The sequence below is a fragment of the Limulus polyphemus genome, unplaced genomic scaffold (genome assembly GCF_000517525.1).
Source record: "Limulus polyphemus unplaced genomic scaffold, Limulus_polyphemus-2.1.2 Scaffold6711, whole genome shotgun sequence".
In the NCBI taxonomy this organism is placed as follows: domain Eukaryota; kingdom Metazoa; phylum Arthropoda; class Merostomata; order Xiphosura; family Limulidae; genus Limulus; species Limulus polyphemus.
Window position 1 is genome coordinate 15252 of NW_013672321.1, and position 11650 is coordinate 26901.

Below are 11650 nucleotides of genomic sequence, written 5' to 3' on the forward strand. Positions count from 1 at the left end.
CTTAAACTGGCTACAAACTCCTATGTAAGCATTTCCTCGAGTTTCAAGGTTTGTTTTTAGGTTTATGGTTAGAGGCTAAAGTTAGACACTGGCTACAAACCCCTGTGTAAGCATTTCCTCCTAAAAACAAACCTTGAAACTCATGTCTAAGTTTAGCCTCTAACCTTCTTCTATCAAATTAAGCTTCCGTACTTTTGGGGCGGAGAAAAAGAAACGAAAAATTTTAATCAAAATTGGAGACTTTATATTTTAAGTATTTTGTAATGTAGAGCACATCCACTGAAAATATTTGATAGTTTGGATTACCACAGTCTGAGCTACAGAAGGTAGAAAATCACTAAACTATCCTTCCTGTTAAAATCTAATGTGTTATAATTCCTTACTATTGACAAAAATAATATTATTATGGTAACAAGTTACTTGAAAAATATGTTATGCCCAATTGTAGAAAATAGTAGTGCTAACACTAAAAGCACTATCCTATTTTCACAAAAATGCTTTTATACTGTTATATCTAAATTTTATATTACTTTAATATAAAGAGATAAATAAGTTTCATTCAAAATTGAAGTAAATATGATTGCAGGGTTAAAATAAGGCTTGTTATTTGTGTATTAAATATTACAACTCACCTGGACCTTCTAACCTTGGGCTTACTAAAGCCATCATAGGGGTCAAGACTGAGGTGGTAGTTTCTGTTGTTGAACTCTGCTGTTCCTCTGGAATGCTCACAGCTAGAGCTAGAGGATAAAAACAAACATTTTACACATTACCCATTTCTGTACATTAAAACCTTATGCATATGGAAATATATTTATAATAACAAAGTTTCATAATATTCTAGCAATTAGCAACAGATTATGTGTTATTGTGAGAACAGACATTTAGAGATGTTATCATAAAGGAACATAACATTAAATATCAAATCCAAAATATTTAGAAGAATGCATTGTGACATCATATACTTAATGATAATTTGTAATGTTGTATGAGTAAACTATTAAACACACTTATTTAATGCTCTGTTAACCTATACTTCAAAATGCTGTTTTTACTCTACCATGACACCATGTTATTGAATATAGTTTGAAAGAATTTTCAGTAATACCATTTCTAAGAACTTAAGAGTGAAACAAAGAAAAATATGAAATAACTCAACCATGTTATATCTGCCATATCCAGTGCCAATGAGGCCTTTTACTCACACCAGGACTCATCAGGCTGACTAGGATATGGTAGGCATAGCAGTGGCCTAGGCAACATTTATATCACCAACTGTGTGAACAACCATTATGTTGTAAATCAGATTAAAAAAAGATAAATGTAATTATTATAAATTTTTATTCTACGTCATTTATAAATCAGAATTAGGGTAAGGATTAAAAACATCTTGTTAGATATTTATTTTGAACACCACTTATTTATTATTATTAACTTTTACTAACATTCAGAAGGACTGGAAAACCAGCAAACCAGTCTTCCTGATTTATTTAATACAAACGAGTAAGAGCGAAACCTATTATCTATGTTTAGGTACCAGGATGTTAAGCCACAATCTACAACAACACTGTATTTATTACAATTATAAATGCAACAAATACAACTACTCACCTACGGGCTGGGTGGTTCCACTTACTGTTGAAGAAACAGCAGTTTCTGTAGAGAACGCTGATGATGTTGGAGCAACAGTCGCTGTAGCTGTGACTTGAGGGGCTGCGTAAGTTGGTGACACCGTAGCATATGGAACAGATGGAGGAGCATGCTGTGATGTAATCCCAGACACAGATGTAGTCGTTTCTTGGAAGATACAAATTCAGAAAATGTTAGACATCTCTGGCCAAAAAATGTCAACACAGTGTTGTAATCATTGGTCGTTACTCCTCTAACCAGGTGTTAACTCTTTCCATACAGGATTGGTCAATGTGACCGACCTCGTAGCTACAAAGTAGCTTCCAGTTTCCATACTCTTTTAGTATGTTTTGTATATCTCCATGAAATTTGGCAAGCTTTCAGTAAACATTACAATTCTTTTGTACTTAAAAAATCAGATCTATTAATTAAGTATTCTTAATACAGATTTGTCAATGAATACGAGGTAACAGGGCATTGACTGATATGAACATGAAGGGATTTTCTTGTTAAGATTAAAAATACTTTTCTTTATCTGAAAGTTTTAAAATTTTATTTGCATTACCTCTAAAACCTCCTAAACAAATATCAAACGTTTTTCAGAAATTTTTATATTTTTATGTTATTTTCTCTACCCTAACTCTTTACGGACTCGGTCAATTTGAATAACCTTGTAACCAACATAAAAAATATGAAATAAATTAAAATTTCCCTTTTCTTCTTTCTATAATGACTTCAGATTCTAACAGAAAACTACAATTGCTTATCCTAAATAACTTAAAGCTTGTAACAGTCTACATCTGTTTATACTTAATTCTATTGCCCTTTGAACTATGTATAACTAATAATCCCTCCACACAAGCGAATGATGTAAAGCAAAAGCTGCTCACAAGCATAACTAGTGAAGAATGTTTATTACTATTATAAATTTATTAACATTACCTAACCTAAAAAATTTCTAATTTTTACATTTAAGTTACAAATACAGTACTTATGTTTTTTTGCTGTCAGATGCCAATGAAATTTAAGCCTGGTTTTTTTTTTTATGATGGTACTGTGTCAAAATTTAAAAACCTGTTCTTCGTGAATTGTCAAAATAAAAATATTTCCTAACGATATAAATATATACTATGTTGTTGTTGGGCTTAGGATTCTTCTACAGTAGGTGTCTGTGACTTGTTTACGATGAACTTCACTTGTTTTCAAAATAATATATATGTTCAGAACGAGTTAATGTATGTACAATAAATTCTTCAACACTGTAGATATTATAGTCATATCATAAACACCATATATGTAGTTTTCTCGTTCTTGTCAAATATCCACTTAGGCCTATTATATTACTTTATAATTTCAGTTGACAAGCCTAACTATCTTCTCTATTTCTATCCCACTAGTATTCTATGTGTGATTCACTTACAGTTGTGGCGTGAATTACCGTAATCATTTGGTCTTCTTTCTTTTGAAGATTCTCCATTCCTTTTGTCAAAGTGCACTCAGGCTGATTCAATTACTTTAGAATCAGGCTTTGACAGAATAAATTACTTTTATTATATCATGCTATTTATATCTTTATTACCTAATTGTCTGTCTTCCTTCGATATTCTCAACAGCAATGAATTATTAACAAAACTTCCTACAATCGTCTGCTTTTAACTCTTATTATAACAAAGCTAAACAATAATAAAACATTCACTCACTAAAACAAATCAATTAATAACATCTAACCTAAAGTCTTTTATATCCTGACAGTACTAGAACACTGAATAATTTTTAATTACTTCAATAATGCACCTAAGAACACAGATTAATAATATGTACAAATCAAACAATGTCCTATAACTATTATAATTTAACTCTTTCTATAACTTAGAAAAGAGGAGCTTAAAATAATTCCCATAGTTGTTCAATCTGAACACCAGAAGATAAACTTTCAAACTGAAGATGATATTGACAATAAACTGTACTGAAAACAACATATTATATGTCAATCAAAGATGATATTGACAATAATCTGTACTGAAAACAACATATTATATGTCAATCAAAGATGATATTGACAATAATCTGTACTGAAAACAACATATTATATGTCAATCAAAGACGATATTGACAATAATTTGTACTGAAAACAACATTTTATATGTCAATCAAAGATTATATTGACAATAATCTGTACTGAAAACAACATATTATATGTCAATCAAAGATGATATTGACAATAAACTGTACTGAAAACAACATATTATATGTCAATCAAAGATAATATTGACAATAATCTGTACTGAAAACAACATATTATATGTCAATCAAAGATGATATTGACAATAATCTGTACTGAAAACAACTTATTATATGTCAATCAAATGATCAAAACTTTGCCTTTCTATTGGTTATAAATGATATAGTAAAAAACAGAGAGAATTACTGACAATTTGTGACAGGTGGGTCTAATTTTATAATTTACTAGCGTATATCCCATCAAAAATGATGGGGCAAGTACTACCACTCCCAACCCATAGTATACCCTTAACCTCACATTTCATAGCTAACAGAAAAAATAAATTTTATGAAATCAAGCTTAACCAACAAACAAGCAGAAAAGTGCAGTTGAAGCAGTTAAGCATTTATAAGTTCCTTTGCAAGCCAATCAAAATTAAGATCAACCATGAAATGAATTCATGGCATATTCATAGAATGGTTATTGGTAAAAATCAGTTAGATAACAACTTCTAATATATAGAAAAGTCAGTATGTTCTGGTAACACTACATACCAACAATGGCTTTTATATCATGTTGCTTAACAACAAAAGTATAAAAAGTAAAGTATAAAATGAAATGTACAGACAACAAAACTTGAAAAATATTTGTTGTTTTCTTAATTTAGTCTCTTACTTACCAAACCAGGTGTGAACTGTGACCAGAAGCCATACAAGTCACAATACAAGTGTCTTGACCACTGGTCTTTGCTTACCTAACCAGGTGTGAACTATGACCAGAAGCCATACAAGTCACAATACAAATGTCTTGACCACTGGTCTTTGCTTACCTAACCAGGTGTGAACTATGACCAGAAGCCATACAAGTCACAATACAAATGTCTTGACCACTGGTCTTTGCTTACCTAACCAGGTGTGAACTATGACCAGAAGCTATACAAGCCACAATACAGTATCACTATCAATGGTCGTTAGTTGCTGTGAACACACAGATGATATGAAAGATGCCAGAAAAGGCTATAAGAAGTAATTATTTACAAATCAAATGTAATACTATTCCTTTCAGATAAAACAGATACATTCAGTACTTATATAAAAATTAACTTTTAACATGTTTGCATCTATTTTTAAGCTAATTTTCATCATAAAAGAGAATCATCACTTGATATCTAAATTCTTATACATAAATAAATATATCAGATTTAAGAAAAAATAACTAATAGTAAACATGACACACAGACCTTGTAAAAGAACATCTATTAAAGGCTCTCAAGTGTACAACAAACTTTTAAAAACATACCTTCCATAGAAGGGCCAGCTCCAACTGTCACCGATGTTGGCAGCACTGCTGCCATACGTGTAGTGTTATGCTGCACAGTGGCAGACACACTAGCACTGATACCCATGGGTCGAATGCTTGCTGTTGGGGTGGTGCGAGTAGGTGGCAAAGCAGTGTGAGCCAGGGTGGTGTGGTGACGAATTGCTGTTTGTACAGGCTGTGAAAGTGGCTTGATGTTGGCAGTGAGAGGCTCAGAAGACATGGTGCTACAAATCGAATATATAATGTTTCAAACACTACGATACCATATTACTGCTACATAAAAAATCTGATTAAATGTCACTTGCAACAAAACATTTTAGCTTTCCATGTTTCTGTATCTCAAATATGGATGATAATTCTTGAAAATGAGAAATAATCTTTCTCAAGTCTATAAATCTGTGTATCAGGGTATTCTCTGGCTTTCCATGTTTTTTTAACCCTTAACTTTCTTCAAATAACTTTTTTCCCAACATTTTCAATTTTTTAACTCTGTTTTATATGTCGACATAAAAACGGGCATCATTAATTAAAAAACTCAACAAGTTTCCATCTAATTGATATATATTTGCATTAACTCAAACTTTACAGTATGAGTCTTATCTGGAACGGTGAGTACCACTTAGGTGTTGAGAGATCACCTGCATATCTAATTTCAGAACTCAAGGGAAAATAATTTTAACCCAATATAAAAATTTGTAAATCTGAAATGTTAAAATCAACATTCTGTCATTTTGTTTCATTTATTTAATATAACTCAAGAAGGAAAATTTAAGGAATGTTCAAATTTTCATTTCTGTGCATTTCTGAGAGGTCTAACCCATAAACAAGGCACTTGTTGATGTCTTTACAATTTTTCTGCCCATTTGAAACAATAGTTTTAAACTTGATAGAAAACGACCACCCCTTCACATTATCCATTTCACTTGTCTTTTTCTGCTCAGTATTTCTATATGCCTTGATTGCTACCTTTTTATCAAGTGGTTTGATCATTTTCTAACAAAACACGACTTTGGAAACAGCTACAAAAATAGATTAAATATGATTGAATAGTGAAAGAACTAGGTTTTTCACATCATAGTACAGTAAATAAAGTGGTCTGGCACTAGCTTATAGTTTCAAAGGGCTAGTCGGAGCTCTAGTTGCACTGACCACAGCCATTTCATGGGAAATTTTGACGACTTAATAACACAGCACAGAGGTGGGAATTTGTAACTGTTCTTTTTGTTCGTGAAAGAGCTTGCACATTAAATTATATCTATTTGAAAGCTACAGATATTTTCCTCAATAAGAAAACATAAGCTCAGTTAGGCTTAGTGAATATGGTAGGCAAAATATTATGATGCCTTAAATCCTTTTTTATTGAATATTATTTTTATGTTATCACATCAAACAATGCATATAAATAAACTGGCTAGTAAATTGCAGTCATAATAAGTTTCAATAAAAATTTTTCTTACACTTATCAGTGATAGCAAAAAGTGTTTTCATTATTTGATTACCAATTTATGTGGTTCAAATAAGATAAACGGTTGTCTCAAAATTAGCAATTTGCAAAATAGAAAATGTAAAGAATATCTTTAAAATATCTGAGCTAAAAGTACCCCCCTCCCTTTTTTTCCTGCAAGATGCATAAATGGCAACAGCCAGTGGAAACACTGTTTTACGAAAGTACCTTTACTGTTAATTTTTTTTTTTTTTGCTTTCCAATATTTGCACAAAGCTACTCAAGGGCTATACGCACTAGCTATCTCTAATTTTGAGCTGATAGACTAGAAGAAAATCAGCTAGTTTACAACACCCACATCCAAATCTTGGGCTACTCATCTTGCTGGTAATTCGGATTTCTTCTTTAACCTAATTATGTAGTTGTGGTTCAAAAGTGTTCAGCACTTTTTTTGGTTTTTATAAGGTAACAGGACACAAACAACGAACCCGTATGTCTACAGTTCAGCACACCAGCCATGTTCAACAGTTTGTTGGGTTTTTATAAGGTAACGGGACACAAACAATGAACCCGTAGTTCTACAGTTCAGCACACCAGCCACAATTATAGATTATGATAATATTTAATGATAATACATGTCATTATTTAGAGACTAACAAGTTCTACAATAAATGCAGTTATTCAGTTATAAAATATAATCTTATTAAAAATGTCACAAAATGACATTTCTAAAATTAAAACAGACCTTGGAACTATCTTTCCATGCAACTACAGATACTATACCTTTGAATTTACATTTAGAAAACATTATAAATCTGTTGCATACAAAAATTAGAATTCTTAATAAAGTATTTCTTCTAAATATCTGTCTGTAAATTCCAAACTAGTCTGAGTGAAAGATGATTTTCTTGTTATACTTATTTTTATCTGACAGTTCATTCTTCATTTACATTACCTCTAGAACTTTCTAAATGGATATCCAACAGTAACTGTAGTGAAATAATCAATGTGCAGTAATATTAAAAATAGACAAATATCAAATAAAAATAAGAATAGCTTTTTCTTCTTCTTCTTTGAATGCATGATTTTTGCAAGATTCTTAATTTACTTGTATTTACAATTATCAAACTTTTTATATTGTTTTATTTTAGTTTTATTTCAAACTTTCCGCACTGATGCATGTGAAAAGCAATAAATAACAGCAGAAACTTATTACATGTTTGTGGCAGAGAGTTAGTTATGTATTGCTGCCAAATGTCACATGTGTGAGAAACTATATAATTGTGCTATCGTAACTTTATACATTTTATTTTAACAAATTTTGTTAAGATACACTGACAAATTTATGATTTTTATATTTTATTTACTGCTGGTAAAAAAATATATAACCATCAATAAAAATGTACATAAAAAAAAAGAAATTTAGCACTTAATTCAAGACTGGTTGGTTGTCTCAAAATTAATTCATTTAGCTATCCAATATGCATTTTGGTACATAAAAACCAAACCAGTCATTAAACCTTTATCTGGATCGCTAACTAAGTTACAAGTAGTTAGAAAAATTCTATTAGCTGTTCAAAGTGTAAAAACAAAGATCACAGGCAAAGAATCAAAGGCCAACTGTCTGCATATTCCTGCTAAAATAAAACAATTGTAATAACTTTAACACAGAGGAGAATCTACCATTTCTATTGGTCATAAACATGTTCATTAGCCAATAACATGTGATTATGTAACTGTCTTGAAAGATAGTGGGAACTTCATTAGTGAGTTTGACAAATTTATTTATTGATATCTCAGCAAATCAAGGTAGGAGATTCAACTTTTATGTGACTTCTTGTACTTGTGTATAGTTTGTGTTTATAATTGTCTGGACACTGAAAGCCATATAAGATCTAAATGGTAACAGAGATTGAGAATTTTGTTAAATATTTCCTTTGGAAATTAAGAAACTAAAACTTAAGATACTATAAAAATATGATTTATAAACATTGATAATAAAGTTAATAAAAGTTTGAATGTAATTCTGTAAAAGGGTCGTGAAAATGACACTTGTAACCAGCCACAGAGAAAGCGTTAATACTGTTATAATAATCATCTAAATATTTATACAATTAAACTATAACTGCTACAATATCACAATTCCATATTAAAACAATGCAGTGAAACCAAGCACTCACCTTCCTCTCTCCACAGTGGTGGGTCTAGTGGCTTGTTTTTGTTGTTGTTTTAGCTGTTGAAACATTTATTAAATGATGTTTTTTCAGTCTAACAGCAATAAAACAGATATTCCAATAATCTTTCTTACACTAATTTCGTGTATTTCTTTAAACACATAAATGTTTGCAGTGAATCAAAAAATATTCTTACTCAAGTTGAATAAACTAAGGAACTGTTAATTTCATTAACAAACGTCCTTCAATTTTAATTCATGAAAACTCCAACAATTCATAAAAATTCATTAAATCAAAATCAGCAGGTTAATTATTTGTTTTCTGTTCTTGACAAGCAGCTGAAGAAGTAACATTAATGTTATCAGCAAGTTAAGGTACTTGATTTGTTTTCTATTCTTGACAAATAGCTGAAGAAGTAACATTAATGTTATCAGCAAGTTAAGGTATTTGATTTGTTTTCTATTCTTGACAAATAGCTGAAGAAGTAACATTTATGTTATCAATGAAAAGTTGTTTAGAACAACATCATTTTTTCTTTGTTGACAAAACTTTGATGACAAGAGAAAAAATTATGAAAGTCAAGAAGACTGACAGTATCAAGTTGTGTTAAAGTTCATATGAAAGTCCACAACTTGATACTGTCAGTCTTCTTTTAAAGTTCATATGAAAGTCAAGAAGACTGACAGTATCAAGTTGTGTTAAAGTACATATGAAAGTCAAGAAGACTGACAGTATCAAGTTGTGTTAAAGTACATATGAAAGTCAAGAAGACTGACAGTATCAAGTTGTGTTAAGGTTAATATGAAAGTCAAGAAGATTGACAGTATCAAGTTGTGTTAAGGTTAATATGAAAGTCAAGAAGACTGACAGTATCAAGTTGTGTTAAGGTTAATATGAAAGTCAAGAAGACTGACAGTATCAAGTTGTGTTAAAGTTCATATGAAAGTCAAGAAGACTGACAGTATCAAGTTGTGTTAAAGTACATATGAAAGTCAAGAAGACTGACAGTATCAAGTTGTGTTAAAGTTCATATGAAAGTCAAGAAGACTGACAGTATCAAGTTGTGTTAACGTTCCGAAGCTGAGTTCTAGTTTTTCTTACATTTATCTCATGATTAAAAGCATTACATCTCAGAAGTTTAATTTTAATGATAAATCTTCACACATCATCTTTCTTCATGATCAATAGCATTAAATTCTCAACAAATGTGTTTACAACAAAACATAATTATTATATATCAGAATCATTACACAACTGTCATAATTTTATTCATACATACATATTTGTATTTTTTATCATTAGTCAGCTACCATCACCATAAACGTGTAATTGAGAGATATAAGCATTTAAATAAAAAAGGTGATAATAATAATAAACATGACTCTAGCAGAATTAGTACTTGTAAGTAGAAAATCTCTTAACAAAAAGCACATTAATTATAACACTACCTTTTGGGTGAGTTCCTCAATCTGTAGAGTAAGTTTGGTAATATTATCCTGCGAGTCCTTCAGCTCTCTTTGAACTTTGGCCATCTGTGCCTCATACTGAGACTTCAGTGAATTCACTCGGAGAGAATCTTCTTCTACCAATTTTAAAAACAGACAAATAAATCGATGACGAGAACTACTTTATAAAAATTCATACTACCATTTGAGAACATTGAATTTAGAAGTGTAATTTCAAAACACTAACTGATGAAAACAATAGTGTATCACTACTTACTAAAAACAAATTATTTCAAAAAATATTAATTAAAAATTAATAACATCTGCTGAAAATATTTACTTAAAAGAGTGATATATTTCTATAATAAAACATCTAAATTATTTCTTCAATAACCTTTGTTATAGCTACATTCACTTCTAAGTTGTAGGATTAATTTCATAAATAAACTTTTTAAGATAAACTCCACAACCAAATGTAGGGCTAACTTCAAATACAAAGTTTCAATACCAACTCAGAGATGTAGGCTTAACTTAGCTACTTTTAAGTACTTAGGTTTTATCGATAAACGAATATGTAACTCACCAAGTAAAGAACAGCTGAATAGACATGACAAATCTTGCTACTAACAGTGAGCTAAATAACTTCTCATTAAATATTTTCCTTTGATTGGCACTCTTTGACATTACCTAACTGCTAAGTCATTTATAACTAAATTACCCATCTAGATCTTAGTTGAATTTACTAGATCTTAGCCTCATGCACCCTCTAGTTAACATCTAAATTGAAGCATTGGTAACAAAGCTTAGAACAATAAATTGTTACCTTTATGTCCCTAGCAATATCCTGTGACTACAAGACAGACTTACCTTTTAGCTGTTCTAGAGATATGATCTGTTTTTTAGACTCCTCTACATCTTGAGTCAGCTTCTCCTTCTCTTTGTTTAAGCTTTCTTTTTGTGCTATGATCATATTTAAAGAGATAACTAGTAAAACACTGTTGATGTAAAATACACAAAATCATTAAAAAATTGTAACATGTAATTTAATATCAATCTAGGTAATTAATATCATATATCACAGAATGTTTTTAACAATAGGAACTTTTAAAAAATAGTTTTGAAACTCATTTCATAGGTGTCACTCTGTAAAACTTTGCACACTTTAAAAATGCATGTTGCGTCAAATGTTTGCAAAGTTTTTACAGTGTGATGTAAAATTAATTTTTAATGTGTGCAAAGTTGTACAGTGTGACGCAACATGCATTTGTAAAGTGTGCAAAGTTGTACACTGTGACGCAACATGCATTTTTAATGTGTGCAAAGTTGTACAGTGTGACGCAACATGCATTTTTAAAGTGTGCAAAGTTGTACACTAGATACAACACTTTTTTAAAGTTTTTACAGTATGGCAAACATT

The 11650-nt window shown here is 30.5% G+C and overlaps 1 protein-coding gene across 1 annotated transcript in view; it reads right to left on the bottom strand.

The window, feature by feature from the left end:
* The window catches only part of LOC106474004 (nucleoprotein TPR-like), a gene marked incomplete at its 3' end in the record, with an annotated part of 47924 nt that overhangs the window by 15004 nt on the left and 21270 nt on the right, over nucleotides 1–11650 (bottom strand). The window contains exons 13-18 of the mRNA XM_022402384.1: nucleotides 11101–11193; nucleotides 10237–10370; nucleotides 8795–8847; nucleotides 5150–5394; nucleotides 1612–1797; nucleotides 633–740 (exon numbers count right to left, since the gene is read on the bottom strand). Of these exons, the coding sequence (XP_022258092.1) occupies nucleotides 633–740; nucleotides 1612–1797; nucleotides 5150–5394; nucleotides 8795–8847; nucleotides 10237–10370; nucleotides 11101–11193 (819 nt within the window). The remainder of the gene's footprint in view (nucleotides 1–632; nucleotides 741–1611; nucleotides 1798–5149; nucleotides 5395–8794; nucleotides 8848–10236; nucleotides 10371–11100; nucleotides 11194–11650) is intronic.